This window comes from Malania oleifera, chromosome 9 (assembly GCF_029873635.1).
Source record: "Malania oleifera isolate guangnan ecotype guangnan chromosome 9, ASM2987363v1, whole genome shotgun sequence".
NCBI lineage: Eukaryota > Viridiplantae > Streptophyta > Magnoliopsida > Santalales > Ximeniaceae > Malania > Malania oleifera.
Window position 1 is genome coordinate 48,279,159 of NC_080425.1, and position 21,707 is coordinate 48,300,865.

At 36.4% G+C, this 21,707-nt stretch overlaps 1 protein-coding gene across 3 annotated transcripts in view; it reads left to right on the forward strand.

Moving 5' to 3' along the window:
• LOC131164594 (prolycopene isomerase, chloroplastic) overlaps positions 1 to 21,387 on the forward strand; it is a 46,643-nt gene extending 25,256 nt beyond the window's left edge. The window contains exons 3-9 of one of the 3 annotated variants that reach the window (XM_058121894.1): positions 510 to 620; positions 9,507 to 9,560; positions 9,856 to 10,143; positions 11,788 to 11,979; positions 12,075 to 12,233; positions 19,067 to 19,303; positions 20,946 to 21,387. In XM_058121894.1, coding sequence (XP_057977877.1) covers positions 510 to 620; positions 9,507 to 9,560; positions 9,856 to 10,143; positions 11,788 to 11,979; positions 12,075 to 12,233; positions 19,067 to 19,303; positions 20,946 to 21,260 — 1,356 coding nt within the window. In that variant the 3' untranslated portion in view covers positions 21,261 to 21,387. The remainder of the gene's footprint in view (positions 1 to 509; positions 621 to 9,506; positions 9,561 to 9,855; positions 10,144 to 11,787; positions 11,980 to 12,074; positions 12,234 to 19,066; positions 19,304 to 20,945) is intronic. The other 2 variants (XM_058121895.1, XM_058121896.1) reach the window with 2 other exon arrangements.
• The last annotated feature ends 320 nt before the right edge of the window (positions 21,388 to 21,707 follow it).

Consider the following 21,707-nt stretch of genomic DNA (forward strand, 5'->3'; position numbering starts at 1 on the left):
CCCTTGTCCTTCAAAAATGGTTCAAATCTTCTTCTATAAACCTTCTCTCTACTGTTGGATTTTCCTTTATTTGATCTCTGATGCTTGGAAGATATTTTAGCAACCTGGAGGTCACTACTTCAAATGATTGGAATAGTCTCTCTACATGTGGAGACAAGGTTACATGCACCATGCCCTCCCCAATGCCCAATGTGGTATGAGAGAGCTGTGCGTTGGGTGTTCTTTCTTTCTTTCTTTCTTTCCTTCTTTATTCTTGGAGAATATTTTACCATCCATTTTGACTCTTAACTACCTTGTGTTTTCCAATTGGTGGAGAAATTTCGCTATGATATTTCCCAGTTTTTAACTATTTCATTGCTGTGTTGCAGTGTTTTTTTTTATGCTGACTAGAACTAATAATTGAATTTTAGTCAAACCAAATTTCATTTGATGGAGCTGCAATAAGTCTACATTCCGTGAAATTCTTATTTTTTGCTTAATGTTCATTTATTATATATTATTATCCACAGGTTCTTGATGCATTAGGCGAGTCAGTTCAATGTGCAAAGTATGACTCATGGATGGTTTATGTTCCTGAAGGTGAATTCTTGTCGCGCATTGGACCCACAGAGTTTTTAAAGGTGGGCTACAATTTCTCACTTTCTGTTTTTTATTCTGCTTAATTAGTATAAACATAATGGATTTCTCTACTGCTTCATTCAATGGATTGCATGAAAGACATGAATATGCTTTTTCCTTAATATAATATTTCTGACATGCCCCATACATCTTCTCGCATGAATATCTTGTCTAGCTATTGGCAATCCAGCTACTCATGGCTATGGTCTACCTGATGTTTATTTTTGCAGTTTTGTCTCTTTGGACCCTTTCTGTTTTCTAAGAACTGAAGATGCTATGAGCATCTAGAAATTGACAACTAAATCCAATGGCTACGAAAGTCTTTTTTTGTGTCCCCACCCCCTTCCTCCCCAATACCTTTGGGCTCCTGCTGTTAGAATTCTGTATACTTTCACATCCCTGTTTATGGTACATGACTTGCCGTGACTCTACCCAAAATCCAATGGAGGCACAAGGCTTAGGAGAGAAAGAGTTATGCAAAAATCATTCCTCAAGTACAACAAATAAACGAGAAAAGAAAGGGCATGCCTACATATATGTACTCCATAATACAATCAACAGAATATTTGCATTCACCAGGCTCCTTACATGCACAGTATGCACTTTACTCACTTTACATACATCATCACTTCCACATGTCAAGCTAGTAAAAGGAGGGTGCTCAGTTTGGTTCAGTTAAGTTTTGACTAATTCTGAGAACCCAACTGACAAATTCGGGGTTTTTCAAATTGATGAACTGATACCAAACTGAAACCAATGGTTTTCTACTGAAAAAGTTACAATTTTAACGGTTCAATTCAGTTTTTTGAAGCACATACCGGAAATTACAATAAGCATTATTTTTGAGCTTTGTTACTGCAAATTATTTATATATTATTATAATGCTGCCTCAGAAGTATTGCTTGCAGGTTAAACCTTGCAGACAAAAAATAAAAGCATGTGCCTATGAAGAAGATTGTGCAGTCCCAGGCTTCACTGCTTGCGATGGGGCTGTGGTTATTTATAAGGAACTGAGAGTCAGAATTGTCATTGCATTTCAGATGTGGGAAGGGATGGAAGGGGAAAATGGGAAATTACAAGTAGGCAGCAGCTGCAGCATGCAGCAGTTGAACTTCAGCATCCTTCTCTCACATCAGAAAATTGTAAGGTGGGGGAGGCTCCTCACCGTCATTAAAGCCCATTCTTTCCTCTCATTTATATCATTAACTAATATAGCTCATCTTCGCCACAATTAAAACTTTTAATGAGAAAGAATTATATAATTAAATGCATGCAATAATTTAATATAAAGTAGCTATCAAAGAAATATATTATTATAAACATACAACTAGATTTTGACTTGAATACTATTTATATAAAAAATCATATAATTAATTAATTCAGCTTTTGGTTTTTCGGTAATTGTTATACACCCCTACTGTAGAAATCCTGAAGATTATTAGAAATTCTGAGAATACAGGGTCAATAATACAAGAGATTGTATAGGGATTTAATGGGCAGATTTAGGCAATTCTTTCCTTGTTAATATGCTGTTGTGTTATATATAGAGAGTTGTGGTTGGAACAAAAATTAATTCAAGAAATATAAAAATTATTCATTTTGATTTCATGATATCAGAGCTAGAAGATAAAACCTAGCTATCAATGGCGGAAACTACCGGGCAAAGCAGAGGTTCGATGACCTATGAATCTCATGAAGAGGAGAACAAAGCCATCTCAACCATGGGCTCAACATGACTCAACAACTCGTCCTTCCAGCTCATGGTGGAGAGTATGAATGGCAAGAACTACCGAGAATGGGCACAATCGATCAAACTTGTGATCGATGGCAAGGGGAAGTTGGGATTTCTTTTTGGCGAGACATGGAGACCTGCCCTAACCGAAGTTGCCGCCCTTTGGAAATGGAAATCAGAGAACTCCATGGTCACGGCGTGGCTGGTAAACTCCATGAAGCCGTCGATCGGGAGGACCTATCTCTTCTTGCCATTGGCGAAGGAAATCTGGGATGCTGTACGTGAGACCTACTCTGATGCCGACAACTTGTCCCAAATCTTCAAGCTTAAGACGAGATTGTGGTAGATGAATTAAGGAGAAAGGGATGTTACGGATTATTATATGGAGATGACCGCTCTTTGGCAGGAACTCGATTTGAGTTTCGAAGAAGAGTGGGAATGCTCGGGAGATAGTGTTTGATATAAAAAATGCCTCGAAAATGTACGGGTGTTTGAGTTTCTTGCTGGTCTAAATCGAACCCTTGATGATGTCCATGGAAGAATTTTGGGACGTCGTCCCATACCATCAACACACAAAGTTTTCTCATAAGTAAGACGAGAAGAAAGTAGGTGTAAGGTGATGCTGAAGGAGACAGTCTCTACTGATCATACTAGACCAGAAATGTCTGCCTTGGTATCTTGAGGGACTCTTCCAAGATAGAGTTCAAGAAAACAGAAGGGATGCCCTTGGTGTGAACACTGTCGAAAAATTGGCCACACTAAGGAGACGTGTTGGGAGATACATGGGAAACCAGTTGACTGGAAGCCACGACAAGGCAACAAAAATCGTGGCTACCAAGCCACGGTTGACAATCAAGCCGAAATACCTCAAAGGGAGAAAAGTACAAATTATTCCAATTCAAGTGTTGCATTTAACTCCGAGCAGTTGGAAAAACTCTACAAAATGTTCTCTACCTTTTAGACTTCGGGTCAGTCTTCCACAAATAATTCTTCAGGTTCTTTAGCCCAAAAAGGTAATTTCTTGCAAGCCTTGAGTATAAATTCTAGATCCAAAACTCCTTGGATTATTGATTCTGGTGCTTTTGATCACATGATCGATGCCTATCATTTTTTCTCATCATATTCACCCTGTGCTGGAAATTTTAAAGTTAAAATTGCAGATGTATCACTCTCGTCTATCGCAGGCAAAGGGAATATCCAACTCTCTGACTCTATCACACTGGAACACTTCATGTTCCTAATTTATCATGCAATTTACTATCCATTAGCCAGTTAACTAAAAATTCCAATTGTTCTGCTAACTTTCTTCCCTCTCATTGCGTTTTTTAGGACCTATCATTGGGGAAGACGATTGGCAGTGCTAAGGAGTATGAGAGACTCTACTACTTTGAGGAGACTACTGTGAGTGAACATAGTCAAATTGCTAGCTGTTATTCTGCATCCATTCCTAAGGATAGTAATATTTTGTTATGGCATTTTAGAATGGGTCATCCCAATTTCCAGTATTTGAGACCGTTATTTCCTTCCATTTGTTCAAATAAAACATCATTTGATTTTCAATGTGAGATCTGTGAAATTGCAAAACACCACCGTACTTCTTTCCCAAAGTCCAAATACAAACGAACCACACCGTTTACTATGATTCACAGTGATGTATGGGGCCCATCTAACACTCTCAATCGTACCCACACAAAATGGTTTGTTACTTTCATTGATGATCACACTCGTATTTGTTGGGTATACTTGTTAAAAAACAAAACTGAAGTGCGTTCTGTGTTTATCAATTTTCATTCCATGATTCAAACACAATTTCACACAAACATTCAAATTATGCATACAGATAATGGCACTGAATATTTTAATAGTATTTTGGGCAATTATTTACAAGATGGAATAATACATCAAAGTTCATGAGTCGACGCACCCCAATATAATGGGGTTGCCGAACGAAAAAACAGACATATCCTTGAAGTAGTTCGTGCACTGCTGTTTACTACCAATATGCCAAAAATGTTCGGGGGGATGCCGTTCTCACAGCTACGTATCTCATTAATAGGATGCCTAGTTGGGTTCTCTCTTTTGCTTCGCCTCTTCAATAATTCTAGGCATTTTTCCCTAACTCCCGTATCAGCTCAAATCTATCTGGTGTTTGGTTGTACTGCTTTTGTCCATATACATCATCGCAATAAACTGGATCCACGCGCTCTCAAGTGTGTCTTTCTTGGCTATTCTCCTACCCAAAAAGGGTACAAATGTTATGATCCTGCAACAAAAAGGGTATTTGTTAGTTTCGATGTTACTTTCTTTGAAACTAATCCTTACTTCAAAAAACCCTCGCTTCATGGGGAGACTTTGGGTAGTAAAGAAGCTCAAGTTTTGGATTTCAATACCTTTATTACTACACCTGTCCCAAACACTGAGCCTGTCTTGAAAAATGCTTCTAACCTGCTAAATACAGAAGGAAATTTGAATTCAAGGGGAGATGCAGGAAAACAATATAACAAGGAGTTGCTTGTCTACTCAAGAAAGCCAAAATTAAAGGACACAGAGAATCTCATACCTGAAGCACCAAAAGAGTCAGAACCGGTGATAGATCCAAGCAATCATTAGTCTTTATCCACTCTTGATCAGTTAATGTCTTTCAGTAATCTTGAGTCCTCCTTTGATAAACCTACATAGGATGATCTCAATTTATTACTCTCAGAAAACAAACTCGGTCATGTACTCTCCATGCCATTTCCAAATTCGTGTCTTACAATACTTTGTCTACAGGGTGTCATGTTTTTACCTCTAATCTTGACAATTTAAAAATTCCAAAGAATATTTAGGAAGCTCTTGAGATCCATGAATGGACAAAGGCAGTTATGGAGGAAATGCGGGCCTTGGAAAAAAATGGAACGTGGGATGGAATCTACCGAGAGGAAAGAAACCAGTGGGCTGCAAATGGGTGTTTACTAAGAAATACAAGGCTGATGGGATAGTGGAACGATACAAAGCCCGCCTTGTTGCAAAAGGGTTTACTCAAACCTATGACATTGACTACACAGAAACTTTTGCACTCGTGGCAAAACTGAATACCGTCCGAGTTCTCCTAGCCTTGGCAGCCAACCTAGATTGGCCATTCTAGCAACTTGACATCAAGAGCTTTTTTAAATGGTGAATTAGAAGAAGTCTTCATGACTATACCTCCAGGATTTTGTAAAAGGGGTGAAGAAAACAGAGTATGCAAACTAAAAAAGTCCCTGTATGGACTCAAACAATCTCCAAGAGCCTAGTTTGATAGATTTACAAAGGTGATTAGGAGCCAAGGATATCGGCAAGGACAATCTGACCATACTATGTTCTTCCGGAAGTCTGAAGATGGGAAGAATACAATTCTGATTGTATATGTTGATGACATCATCATAACTGGAGATAACATAGCAGAGATGGACAGGTTGAAGAAAGTCTTGGCCATTGAGTTTGAGGTAAAAGATTTGGGACAAATGTGGTATTTTTTGGGGATGGGAGTTGCTAGATCAAAGAAGGGAATCCGTGTTTCTCAAAGGAAGTATGTCCTAGACCTCCTATTTGAAACCGGCATGCTTAGGTGCAAACCAAGTGACACTCCCATTGAAGCAGGAAAAAGAAGAGAAGACATTGGAAAAATTGTTGAAGGAGAAAGGTATTAGAGATTAGTTGGCAAACTTATTTACTTATCACACACTAAACCTGACATCGCATTTGCAGTGAGTGTGGTGAGTCAACACATGCATTCGCCGAGGGAAAGTCATCTAGAAGCAGTGTACAAGATCCTTAGATATCTCAAGGGATCTCCGGGCAAAGGACTATTCTTCAAAAAATGTGAAAGCAAAGAAATAGAAGTCTTTACAGATGTCGATGGGTGGGATCAACAGAAGATAGAATATCCACTCCCGGGTACTGCACTTTTGTATGGGGAAACTTGGTGACTTGGAGAAGCAAAAAACAGAATGTTGTGGCCAGAAGTAGTGCTGAAGCAGAGTTTAGAGTAGTTGCGCAAGGCATATGTGAAGGACTGTGGTTACGAAAACTCTTGGAGGAGTTACATGTCACGGTAAAGTCCCCTATCAAACTCTACTATGATAACAAAGCAGCCATTAACATCTCTCTCAATCTAGTCTAGCATGACAGAACCAAACATGTAGAAGTGGATACTTTATTAAGGATAAGGTTGAAGAAGGAACCATTTGCATGACTTATGTTCCTACCAAAGAACAAATAGCCGACATTTTCGCCAAAGGACTACCTCGACAAAGTTTTGATGATTTCACATGCAAGTTGGATATGATCAACATTTATGATCCAACTTGAGGGGGAGTGTAGAAATCCCGAAGATTATTAGAAATTCTGAGAATACAGGGTCAATAATACGAGAAATTGTATAGGGATTTAATGGGCAGATTTTATGCATTTATTTTAGGCAATTCTTTCCTTGTTAATATGCCGTTGTATTATATATAGAGAGTAGTGGTTGTACAAAAATTAATTCAAGAAATACAGAAATTATTTATTCTGATTTCACCTACAAACCACAACCAAAATTTTATATTTTTTAAGAACTGAAAACTGAAAAATTGAACAAAAACTTATTTCAGTTCAGTTTCAGGCTGGTTTTTGGTCTTTTGGTAATTTTTATACATCCCTACAAACTTGTATTATCCCATACTACTTGGGCCAAATATATTCACCAACAAAACACATGCTTTGTATATATATATAATCTTAAAGGTAGCAGTCTATTAGAAAGGCCCTTTAATAAGGATTTCATCCTTAATTGCCCTTGTTCATATAAGATTTTCATCCCTTTAAATGTTATTTATAGGCACGCATATGCAGCATTTTCATGAACATATTTTTTATTTTAACTAATTCGTTATCTAGAGCTACCATCACAAGTCATCCAAATAGCACACTTTTCAACATCATTTCAACATAGATGTACCATCTCAACAAATGCCAATTTCCAGCTTGGCCAACCACCGCGTAAGTGGAAATACCAATAAATGCCAATTTCAACTTGGCCTACCACTGTATAAGTGCAAAACGCAAGGGTAAGGCGTTTCACCCAAGGGAGACACAATTGCTACTTGCTCAAACTTCATAATATGATAGGAATTCAAAAGATTGACACAAAGCCTCTGCAGTAGCAAACAAGCACCACCTTCATTTTTGCCCAATAGTGATAGAAAATAAATTTACCCTCTACTGAAGAATAATATGCATCTATGTAAACCAAGAATATCACATGGATGATGCTATTATGCTAATTAACAAATGAACAATGTAAATTCTTCCGTGTTAGGATTCAATTACATACATGTTCCTGCACTTTTCCTTGAGAAATTCCATTTCTACTCCAAATACTTTGATAAACAACTGAAGATTAAGGACATTTACCTTATCAACTTCTCCAATTGATCTCGATGCACCTTCAATTTTTATTTATTTATTTTGAATTTTCCTGATTTGCCTGAATTTTTCTTATTTTCTGCAGAATTTTCTCTCTCCTCCCTCTTTCTCTCTCTCTATTACACACACACACACACACACACACACACACACGGGTTTACAGCAAGTGGTAACAATATACTATGTTGTTGCTGGTATTACATTAGCCAGGAGCAGCTGCTTGTTGCCATGGGCTCTGAAGTGCTGCCAGGTGTCCCACAGGTCTCTCTTCCTGGCCTCAGCAGTGTAAAAAAAAAACGGGCAGCATGGTGCACAAAGCTCCCGCATATGTGGCCTCAGCAGTGTCCTTTCTTTTATTCTACCCCAACCCATGTTATTCATATTTTAACTTGCACTGTCTTAGTTTCTTTTCACCAAGCCCTTCCTACCACTGATAAATTTAATGAAATTCTATATTTACTAACAGAAAGCGTACGCACTAATTTCCACTTCATTAATGCACAATATTCTCAGCATATATTCGTTCAACACAAAAAGGAAATGCGGACAACTATGCAATTTATGAAATTGATATAAATTTACCATGGCTTAAAGGGTTCAGTTGTCACACCTTCCTTCCAACTGGTGTTTCTAGTTTCATTCTGATTTGATGGTTTAATAATATTTTCTTAATTCTTATCCAATAATAATAATAATAATAATAATTTTTAAATGTCTTAGCAATGTGGGAACTTGAATGTGTCTTTACATTGTGCACTGTATTAGAATTTCCATCAAGATATTAATTTTCTGTATGAGTGGCATTGTTGCAGTACTTGATCTTGAAGACGACATTAAGCCATAATGTGGAAAGGTATCTGTGTCTGGACTGGATATGAGATGGTTCATACAAACCGGCGTGTGATGTAGATTTTTGTTTGAAGACAAAAATGAGAGGAATAGCCCTTTGCACGTTGAAGATAAAAGACAAAAGCGTCTAAAAAAATTTAAAAATAAATAACAAATAAAATTTGAAGAAGATAAAATACATAAGACATTGAGTAATGCCTCATATGTATACCTGGAAGAAATTTAGAATTATTTTGAACCATCTATTATGTCTTTTTAGTTACTTGTGGTTTTGAAAATTTTATATAATCAGCTAAGTAGATATGTATATGTCCTTTCTTTTCATCCAAAATAATATTAAGCCAACTGAGAAAATAGGAGCATAGCATCCTTATCTCTCTCTCTCTCTCTCTAGAACAGGTTGTGGTATGGTGGGAATCCACTATTTCTTTGTAGAATACCTTTCTTTTTGGACTATAGGACTAATGTTAAAGCTTCTTGACTCTAAAGCCAACCCCTTTGGTATTGCCTCATCATATATAGATGAAATAATTTGAGAAATAACATGCAGTGTAGCATGAAAGCATTTCAATGGGTGCTTATCTATGTATTATCTAGTGGAAAAGCTCTGGATTCAACGATTTGCAATATATTTTGTGAAACATGAGAACTAAATCTCAATATTGAATCTATTATTTGAAATTTTAAAGAGCATTAATTTTGTAAGACATTTATTTGCACTGTGTGACGGATTCAATTGTTAGAAAAACACAAAATCTAATCCGTAGTCATGTGTGTTTAACATTCATTTGGATCACTTTCAAGTTTTAACCTTTTTGATATGATATTGTGGTCAAACATGTTTCTCTGCTTCATGTGAGAAAGCTATTTTCTTCAGGACCTTGAAAAGCATGTGAGTTTGGATGCTGTGCGAGAATGGCGAAAACTTCTGGTAAGTGTGCTTGACTTTTTTCCCCTCTCGTTAACTTATGTACACATCTTGATCACCACTATGAAGGTGGTTTTCAAGCAAGCTTGCCTTCTGAAAACTGACAAATCTTTCCTTCATGGGTTTGGGGAAGACCAAAGTCAAAAAATTAGTCAGCAGATCAGCCAATTGCCTTGAAATATGTTCATAATGCATTTTCATATGTGATTCAGTGGAGAAAAAAAAAAAACCATTAGTTGTCATATTTCAGCATTTTTTTTTACATTATTTCTCATGTTCAAAATGCAATTTTTGTTAGGATGCCGTACTTCCAATGTCTGCAGCTGCTACAGCTTTACCGCCTCTGTCTATTCGAGGAGATTTGGGTGTTCTTTCCACTTCTGCTGCTAGATATGCCCCTTCTCTGTTGAAATCGTTTGTCCAGATGGGACCTCAAGGAGTTCTTGGAGCAACAAAGCTTCTCAGACCCTTCTCAGAAATCATTGACTCACTGGAACTGAAAGACTCTTTCATACGGAACTGGGTGGATCTTCTGTGTTTCCTGCTCGCAGGGGTGAAATCTAATGGTATTCTCTCAGCAGAGATGGTAACTATTATGTATCTAGATCTGGTGACATTCTGTGAAACTATAATCTCCATTTTGGAATATGTTCCTTAATAAGTCTGCTTTCAGCACTGTACAAAAAAGGCAACTGTTGCAAATAAAAACAGAATGAAATCTAGCTGGATCAACTTTTCTTGCTTGACATTTCAATTAGCATGTAAGCAGTTTTAAAAAAATAGTGGTACCTAGTGAATCTTGTACCATTACTGTATAAGATTGCTCATGCCCATGATGGGAAAACTGTAGTTGCTAGTTTCTGTAAAGAAGCCCCGGACCTGTTAAAGCTTTAGCAAATATATTGATCCCCTGGTTTTGAAATAAATTAAATCAGCATATAAATCACTTTACATCACATGCTATATAATTTTATAGAATGCAACCAGTGTGGAACTAGGATTGAACATCAAGTAAGTTCATGCATGTGGAACTATGATTGAGCATCTAGTAAGTTATTTTAACTAGAGTCTGTAATAACCTTAGATTATTGAATACAACCTTGGAAATGGTTGAGGAATTTACCCTCCTACTCCACCATCATGTCACAGACTCACAAGTAAATACAACTCCAGCAATTCCAATTTAGTATTAATAATACCATAACCGTCATGCACATATATGGAGATTAACATTCTCAGATATTGCACGCATATATGATCTAGCAGAACTTGATAACCATCATACACAATTGCTTCTGAGTGCACCTACACCAGTGTGGATCTGTGGATGACCAGTACATCTAGCAGACATAGATGGTGGCTTGGGGCAGACTAACAGTGCTCCAGCACTGAAATTTTTTGGATAAAATAGTATTTGACTATCATCATTTTATATTTTCTATTCACTTATGATCAATGGAAGGACAATGACAGCCTGGCATGAAATTTGAGCCAGGTCTTTTCTAACCAACATGGGATTAAGTAGTGGTGCAACTATAACAGATTCACAAGAACCAAGATGATTCCTGGCTTCCATCCCTATGTCACTCCAGCATTTTGGAGGAGGGTTTCATGGCTTGATCGTTCAGATCATGGACTGCCTGCTCCTTTTTTTTTTCCTGGTTCAACAAATAGATTTGGAAATACTTTTAAGGTGCGTCTGCTGTAAGCTTAAAATGGCGTTTCATCCTGAAGCACTGGATGCCATACGTTTGACCTTTCCCTTGTTTTCTTAGTGATGGGAGGACCATCTACATCTTTTAGTCCACCTATTCAACATAACTATTTTAGGCATAGATTTAGGAAATTGTGCTTGTATTAGGCTTTCCTTTGTATTCTCTCTCTCTCTTTCTCTCTCTCTGGGGTTCCTTCTTCTCCTTCGTCTTCCTCCTCTGTTCTGTCTAATTTCTCTCATTTATGTTCTCTCCCTATTTTCTTTGTCCTTGCCGCCTAGCAGCCTCTTCTCTCCTCTTCTGCTCTGTCCTCCTTGCCCTTGTCCTCTTCTCTTCTTCTTCATACTCTTCCCAGAATTCTCCCAATTCACTCTCTGATTTCTGATATTCAGTTTCTGGTCCTACACCACTTAGCCTTATCTTTCCCTAACATTATGATTTTGGAAATTTGTGATTTTCTTTGCAACATGAAATTTCTTTTTCTGATGATAAAATATATCTATCTTCCAAAATATCAGGTGTATATGTTTGCAGAATGGTATAAGCCAGGTTGCAGTCTTGAGTATCCGCTTCATGGTAGTGGGGCAGTTGTTGATGCTCTTGTCCGGGGAATGCTAAAGTTCGGTGGAAGAATCTCATTGGGAAGTCATGTTGAAAATATTGTTGTTGAAAATGACCGAGCAACTGGAGTCAAACTAAGAAGTGGACAAGTGAGTACATGTTGAGTGACCAGAAGTAAAAGACTTGATTGAGTTTTATTTTATGTTTGTTACACTAATTGGGAAAATGAATATGTCTGTTGCAGTTTGTGCGTGCTAAAAAAGCTGTTGTTAGCAATGCATCAATGTGGGACACTTTGAAGCTGTTACCTAAGGAAACTATTCCCAGGTCATACCAGGACAGAATTAAAAGTACCCCACAATGTGACTCGTTCATGCATCTTCATTTGGGTTTTGATGCAGAGGTGAGCAAGCATGGTAAACGAACACTAGATGATTGCCGGATAGTTTCTGATAATAGCATCAGAATTCCTTCACATAATTTCTAATTTATTATTTCATTATTGGGGATTCGCTAAGCATTGACATATTAAGCTATGCAGTTCTCAGTATTTTCAGCATGCATCTTACTTATTTTAGCTGTTTCACTGACATTTGTTTGGCAATTTTCATAGTCAACTGACATATAAGTTAATCTATTGCAAATAAAGGAAAAACAATTAACATCTAGTAACAGTGGGGGACAGAAAGGGAATGTATAGAAGCAACATCTAAGCCTCAAGTTATGGAGAAGAGTATAATCTCCGTCTCTGTATTAAAATCTTACACCTTTCTCTCTCACTTTTGTCTTTAGGAAGTAACTTTCTTGTTTTAAAGTTCTTTATAGAGTTTCGATTAAATACTACCATAATGCTTAGAAATATAGGTGAGGCATCAATTTAGCAACATAGCCCGTGTTGTATTCATTGTTTGACTGATTAAGCTTCCAGATTGGTGCTAAATCAATCATTCTGGTGACACTATCTTGGCTCCAGCATTTTTGGTAACTTCCATATTCTTGGAAATTTCACATATGAAAACATCTTTTAGGAATTACTGCCTCCATAGATGAATGACATCTTCACATGGTTGTGATTTGTCAAATCCTTCCTAACATTTAGTATGCTTATGTTAGTATATAATAAATTCCCCCTCAAAAACATAATATTGAGAACAATATTGACATACATTCTTCATTATCTGTTTGGTGACTGAATCTCCATTTGTACAGGTTTTAATGCATATGCATGTTATGTTGTGCCGAGCACCCCACTTATGCCAAAAACCAATACAACACCTATTGCTATTGAATATATAACAAAACTAAAGTAATGCAGAAACTAATAATAAAAGACAGCAATAAAGAACAATACAAATATTTACGAGGTTCAGTACAGAATTACCTACGTCCTTGGGCGTTGTCGATCAATCCACTACTTCCAGAAAATTATAACTTGGGCAAATTTCAAATTGCCAATAGTAATTAGAAATGCCCTATAGTACAAATACTATTTGTAACTCTTAAAATGGGAGGTATGATTACTAATGGTGAGGGAAACTCCTTATATAGCTTAAAACTAAAAGTTTAGAAAAACTTTCTACCAATGTGGGTTAAAAACAACAAATCTCCACCTTGACAATAAATTCAACAAATTTTTTAGTCACAAACATTCTTTGGAGTTCCACATCATTGGTGCCTTCCAAAAGTATTCAAACTTGCAGGATATTGATGAAGTCCAAAGAATGTTTGAACCTGATTGTTGTCACAATCTTAGTCAACATATCTACGGGATTTTCAGCTATAGCAATCTTCTGAAGAAGTATTTTGCCTTCATCAATTATGTCTTGCATAAATTGAAATCGAATGTCAATGTGCTTCATTTGTGCATGGTATACTTGGTTCTTTGCCAAATGAATAACACTCTGGCTATCATAGAACACAGTAATGTGATTCTGAACAACTCCCAAATTTTCAAGTAAACCCTGCAAGCAAATAGCTTCCTTGATAGCCTCTGAAGCTGCCATGTACTCTGCTTCCGTTGTAGACAAAGTAATAGTAGACTGTTAGGTAGACTTCCAACTCACTGGACCATTAGCAAATGTAAATACATATCCAGTAGTTGATCGACGTTTATCCAGATCACCTGCAAAATCAGAATCTACATATCCAACAACATGTTGATCAATAGTATTATTTTTCTTAAATACTATACTAACATCAATTGTATTCATGATATATCGTAAAATCCATTTCACAACTTGCCAATGTCCTTTGCTTGGATTATGCATATACCTGCTCACCATACTAACAGCTTATGAAATATTAAGTCTTGTACAAACTATTGCTTACATCAGACTACCAACTGCACTTGCATGAGGAACTTGTGACATATACTTACGTTCCTCATTTGAATTAGAAGACAAAAAATGCACTAAGTTTGAAGTGAAGAGCAAGAGGAGTGCTAACTGGTTTTGACTGCTCAGACATGCAAAAACTTTGTACTACCTTCTTCAAATGTTGTTTCTGAGTCAAACTAACTCTTCCTCTCATTCTGTCTCTGCATATTTCCATGCCAAGTATCTTTTTTGTTTCACCAAGATCTTTCATCTCGAACTCTTGATTTAATTGACTTTTCAGTTTGTTGATTTCTTCCCTGTTCTTTGAAGCTATCACTATGTCATCAACATACAAGAGTAAATATATAAAAGATCCATTTGTCTCCGAAAATAAACACAATGATTATGTTTATTTCTAATGTACTTGTGACCAATCATAAACAGATGAAATCGTTTGTACCATTGTCTTGGAGACTGTTTTAAACCATACAACGAATTTCCCAATTTGCATACCCAATTTTCTTTTTCAGTAACCTTAAATCCATCTGGCTGAGTCATATAGATTTCCTCTTCCAAATCACCATGTAAAAATGCAGTTTTTACATCGAGCTGAACTAGTTCAAGATCAAATTGTGCTACCAAAGCGAACAAAATTCGAATGGAAGAATGTTTAACAACTGGAGAAAATACCTCATTATAATCAAGACCTTCCTTCTATGCATAGCCCTTAGCTACTAATCTAGCTTTGAAGCGAACATTATTTGCATTTGGAAATCTTTTTTTTTTCCATAAACCCATTTGCAACCAATTGCTTTCTTACCTTTTGGCAGTTGGGTTAGTTTCCAAGTCTTTGATTCTGACGAAGAGACTGCATTTCTTCATTCATCGTTTTTTTCCATTTGTTTGATTTAGAGTTCCTCATTACTTCCTTGATAGTGCAAGAAACATCATTATCTACAACTGGAAGCGCATAGGCCACCATGTCAGTATACTGAGCAAGTTTTTGAATTTATCTTCTTGGCCTCTGAGAAACAATTGATTCTTGTTGTTGTGAAGATTCCCGGATTGAAATTTCCTCTTCTTGTACACTGTTCCCCACTATAACTGGAGAGTTACATTGTGTAGCCTTATTTCTCATTGGGTTTCCTAAAATTGTCTCAACTTCCACCTGTTGTTGAGTACCACTGGTCTTTTCTTCAACTAGTGACTCCTTACGTATTGTTTTCTTTATCATCGCAAGTTCATCAAAAGTCACATTCCTGCTTAGAATCATTTTTTTTTTTCGTTTCTAGACACCAAAGACTGTATCCTTTGACTTTTGCACTAATCTCCAAGAATATTGCTTTCTTGGCTCTAGGATCCAACTTAGATTTTTTAACATGATAACAAGCAACAGTGCCAAATACATGTAAAGAATCATAATCATTAGCAGGTTCTCTAGACCATACCGCATAGGGTGTTTTTCCCTTAATAGTAGATGATGGTAGGCAGTTAATGAGATGACACACATACATAACAACCTTAGTCCAAAACCTTTTGTCCAACCCAACATTAGACAACATGCATCGAACTTTCACCAGCAAAGTTCGATTCATGCGCTTTGCCGCCCCATTTTGTTGTGACGTATTTATAATTGTAAAGTGTCAAGCAATACCTTCATCTTGACATACCTTCACAAAAGGATCACTTGTTTATTCACCACCATTATCTAATCTGAGCCGTTTAATCTTCTACTAGTTTGAGTTTCAACCAATTTTTTCCACTTAAGGAAAATATCACACTTCATTTTTATTCTTCATAGCATACACCCAAACTTTTCTGAAAAAATCATTGACAAAAGTGACAAAATAATGCATACCATCCAATGAAGCAATTTTGGTAGGCTCCCATACATCTGTGTGGATGTAGTCTAAAATACCTTTAGTTCGATGGGTTGCAGTGCCAAATTTCACTCTTGCCTGTTTTCTCATTATACAATGTTCACAAAATTTAAGCTTACAAACCTTTGCACCATTTAACAAACCTCGCTTAACCAATTGTTGTAAAGATTTTTCACCTGCATATGCCATAACTTGGTTTGTATCTAAACCTGCATCTTTCTCAGAAACAACAGCTATTAAGCCAATATCTGTACTACCTTGAAAATAATACAAGTTATTTTTCCTAATACCTTTCATCACCACAAGTGCACCTGATTTAACTTTTAAGGTTCTATCTTTCAAAGTACTAGTGAATCCTTTAGATTCTAAGGCACCCAATGAGATCATATTTTTCTTTAAGCTTGGAACATATCTAAGATCAGTTAAGGTTTTAACAGTTCCATGTTGACATTTCAACCGTATTAAATCTATTCCAGTTGTTTTACAGGTATTATCATTTCCCATTAAAACAATCCCACCATCTAATTTTTTAAAATTAGAAAACCATTCCCTATTGGGACACAGGTGATAAAAACAACTAGAATCCAAAATCCACTTACCACAGTAATATGACGAAGATGTTCCAACAAGAGAAAAATCTGACTTCCATGATGCTTGGCTATATGGACATAAGAATGTGCTTTGCCCTTGTTCTTTTGTTGCAATTTAGGACAATCTTTCTTCCAATGTCATTTCTCATGACAAAAGGCGCATTCATCTTTAGCAGGTCTCCCTCGAGATTTATTCCTTCTTCCAAGCGTACAACTCTGAGAACGTCCCCTTATTGTCAGTGCTTCTACTACTATTTCCTTATGGATCCTTTGATCATTTTTTCTGCATTTAGTATTAATCAATGCGGTACAAACAATATCAAAAGTAACTTTATCCTTCCCATATAATAAAGTGGTGGTGAGATGCTCATAATCATTAGAGAGAGAATTCAGTAAAAATAAGGCATTATCCTCATCTTTGACCTTTTCATCCAAATTCAATAAATCAGCCAAAATTTTATTGAAAGCGTTTATGTGGTCATTTATAGAAATTCTTGGTTGATACTTGAAGCAAAACAATTTCTTTTTCAAATAGTGCCGATTTTCCACTCTTGGTCATAAATGTGTCTTCCAATTTCTTCCACAATTTCTTTGCAAATGTCTCCCTCATAACACAATATTTCTAATTTTTAGTGAGACAAACGAATTGTATCACATGCCCAACGATTGATCTTTTTCCAATCTTTGTTGCCCATGTCCTCTGGTTTATCATCCAAAGTAATGTCTAATTCCTCCTGGTATAGGATAACCATCACCTCACATTGCCACATACCAAAATTAGTGGTACCATCAAATTTCTCCACCTCAAACCGAGCATTAGCTATCGTCTTTGAAGATGATGATGAAGTTGTTGGGGTTCTAGTTTCTGCCATCTTCCAAAACTATATATTCAATAGCAAACCAATAGAATAGAAGGCCTAGGATGAATAGTACCGCACTTATCCCAACTGTATCTACTCTATATCCTATGAAATTCCACTTTGACCAAGCCGACCTTTAGGGAGCGACTGAGCTGCAATGGTTTTTGAGCACTCGCTTAGACCAGGTCTTTCTTAGGCATAAAAAATGGAATCAAGGATCTTAACAAAAAAACACCTCCGTATCGGCACTCTTCAGCCAAGTTTTGTTACCAATTGTTGTGCCGGGCACGCCACTTATGTCAAACACCAATACAACAACTATTGCTATTGAATATATAACAAAACTAAAGCAATGTAGAAACTAATAATAAAAGACAACAATAAAAAACAACACAAATATTTACAAGGTTCGGTACATAATTACCTATATCCTTGGGCACTAATGATCAATCCACTACTTACAGAAAATTATAACTTAGGAAAATTTCAAATTACCAATAGTAATTAGAAATACCCTAAAGTACAAATACTATTTGTAACTCTTCAAATGGGAGGTATGATTACAAATGGTGAGGGTAGCTCCTTATATAGCTTCAAACTAAAAGTTTAAAAAAACTTTCTACCAATGTGGGATAAAAACAGCTTGTTACACTTTACTGATTGTAATAGAATGCTATTTACTTTGCTGTACCTGGAATTTTTCCCCTAAAGAAAATGGATAAAGATCTCTCAGATCAGATGCCTATTGCTTGTCTTGCTGTAAAATTTTAAAGAGACAACAGTTCTTTTTTAAGCAAAGCATAAGTGTTATTTGCATCCAAGGAAATATCTTTCTCGTCTTGTTCCTGATTATTGCCACTAAACAGTGCCATCTAGTGCACTTAAAAGAAAAAAAAAAAAAAAGAAAAAGGAAAAAAAAAGGGAGTGGTCTAATGAAGCAGTGACTGAAGTAAAAGGTGGAATATGAATGACTCGCAAAATTACACAATTATTTGATCTAATTCTAGCTCTTTCTGATTCCTGCAAGATTCATTCTGTTTAAATTTTTAATGAGTAGTAGTATATTTTGGATGAAAGGAAATTACTGTAGTTGAAAATTTTTTTTTTGTATAATTTTTTTAACAATCTATTTCCTCTGTTGATTGTTTGAGACTCTGATTATAGCTCGATCAATCTTGACTTGGTTTTTAGAGCTATTTGTATTGCGTATGCTTTGGACAGTACAGGTAGATATAAACAGGCTGTATATATATATATCCATTATACAGGCTTTATTTATATCCGTCTTTCTGCATCATGATTATTAATTTATATCTTCATTGGTTGATATGTTTATACATAATTTAAGAGCTATTATGAAAACTGGGAAGATTTTTTTGAAAAATGGGATGAATCTGATCCCTCTTATGTAAGTTTTGTTGTTAAAATCATTTGTGGTTACCAGTTGTCCTAGTTCTGAAATTATATTTGCAGTATCAGTATTCAGTAGTTAGTGATGCCTGCATTTTTATTCTACTGTGATATGAGGCCTTGTTTGTGTTGACCGTTGATTATCCTCAAGACCTTTCTGAATATATGTTTTATTGATCAGGGCATCCAAAAGGATTTAGGAATTCATCATATAGTTGTAAATGATTGGAATAGAGGAATTGATGGTGATCAGAACGTTGTTTTGATCTCTGTACCTAGTGCTCTTAGCTCAGATGTAGCACCTCCTGGGAAACATGTGTTGCATGCCTATCTGCCGGGAACTGAACCTTTTGGACTGTGGGAAGGACTTGATCGCAGAAGCTCTGAATATAAAACCCTCAAGGCTGAACGATCAGAGGTATTAAAAAATATTCTATTACATTTCTTTTCATTGATATTTTTGTTTGGACTGTCATCAGTATTGAACCATATTTTTTTAACTTGAAAGCTTGGTCAATCAACAGTTGGTTCAATGGAGTCAACTTGGTAATTTAATTCGGCTGGCTATGTAAGAGCTTGACATTAGATATATAAAACCAATAAGGGGATTCTATTTTCTCTGATTTCTTAAAACTCTGCTGGGCCTATTCAGAGGTTTGATTGAGAAGAGATGAAATTGGGCTCATTAATAAGCTTTTACCTCATCAATTAATAATTTAAGATTAATTGTCAACAGACCAGGCCAAGTTCAATTTAACTTGCATGGTTTTGAACATAGAATTAACTGAATAAGATTTAATAAATTTTGCAAAAGAAATTTGATTTAGGTAAATAATATTTCCCCAAGTAAATGAGTCCCTGTAGGGTCCTATTATTTTGTAAAATTTGTTCATATTATATTCATTGTGAATTTCTAATTTTTACATGCCAAGGGCACGAGTGGTTTCGCTTTTGAATCTTTGTCGGTGAAAGCTTTTTTACCTCAGAATAAGGGGCAGGCGGGGATTTGTGACCCTGCAAGAATTGTCACCCAGTTTCCTTCCTCCCCTTTTTGTGCATTACACAAATCTTAATTTGTTGTAGCTCATCTAACCCGCACTAGTGACAGTTCTGAATCATTGTAATGGTCATAATATTCTAAATTTATCGTTTTGCTTATAAACGCAAACAATGAGTTAAATAAAAGGGCTAAAAACTAAAAAGGTACCTTTAATTACCAACACATCTCTCACCCTCAAAAAGGGGTGGGGGGTGCATGTTGTTGGACCATTCTATAGTCGATGGTGCTAAAAAAGGAAATGTTTTGATGGTGTTCAATCTTCATAATTTGGTCAGAACATCCCAAATTACCATTTTGCTTTTACTAATTTTAAAAAATTACATGAATAATAAAGTTAACAAATAATAAAATAAATCACAATACTATTAGTGCCAACTTTCTTGCCCTGCTTCTCTTCTCTCTCTCTCTCTATCTCTCTATCTATATATATATATATATATATATCTTTTGAAAAGCCAATGAAACTCCCACCCAACATGCTTGCCATGGGCTAATCTCATAAATGAGATCCTTACTAGAAAACTTTAGTAAATTGTTTGAGTTATGATAATGAATCAATCAAATATAAGCAATTACAATATGGTTATATGGTGGTGAGATTTTGAGTTATACTTGTGGCCTGATTCCTAGCTTATGCTTTTGGGATAATTGGCAATGTGACCTGTTTATCAGGTCCTTGGTTTGAGGAGATCCAGGATTCAAGTCTCATGATCTACATTTTCTCCTTCCAGTATGTTTGTTATGATGGACTTCCATGTGTGTTTGTGCTCCCATTAGAGTTTATTTATTTATGCTGGTAGTCGCAAAACAGGGTTGCAGGGGTGTTGTTGGAACTTGGATAGCTTCATATAATGCTAGGCCCAATTCCTACTTGCCTAAGCCTTTAGGATAGTTTCCCATTATTATTGGATGGGTTGAACTGTCTGGTTTGGTTTGTTTTGATTTCATTATATATATATATATATATTTTGCCCTTACAAGTGTTTTGTATGTGACTTAGGTGATGTGGAGAGCTGTCGAGCGCGCACTTGGTCCAGGCTTCAGTCGCAAGAATTGTGAAGTGAGGCTGGTAGGAACACCTTTGACACATCAAAGGTTTCTCCGGAGGGACAGAGGGACTTATGGGCCAGCCATAGAAGCCGGCAAAGATACTTTCCCTGGACATTCAACTCCCATCCCACAACTCTATTGCTGTGGAGATTCTACTTTTCCGGGCATTGGAGTCCCTGCAGTTGCTGCTAGCGGGGCCATTGTTGCTAACTCCCTGGTTTCTGTGTTTCAGCACTCACAACTTCTCGATGCCATTGGAATTTGACTAGTACATCGCAAACTTATGTTAATTCCCTACCACCCTCCGGCCCTCTCCTAGTGAAAAAAGAATTTCTCTTTCTTTTTACATTGTGCCTTTTTTATTGCTTGGTTAATTCAGTTGTTTTCTAGCATGATTTGAGTCATTCTTTGTGCATACATCAAATGTGTTGGGCCATAAGACCACCCACACTGTAATTGGTAAAGAGAAGACACGAAATTGAGGAGAATAAAATTGAACAGCCATTATGTGGTTAGGCACTAAACCTATGTCTACGGGCAATATGATCAAAGTTCAATTTGGAACAAAAATACAAGAGAATTTGCCACTCTCACAATTGTAAAAACATAGAACCTTTTCCTAATTTAAGAAAGAAATATGTAGGAAGAACCCAAGGGTGAACACTTTTTACAAGCTCACTCCCTTGTGAACTTATACTTCACCTCTCTACCC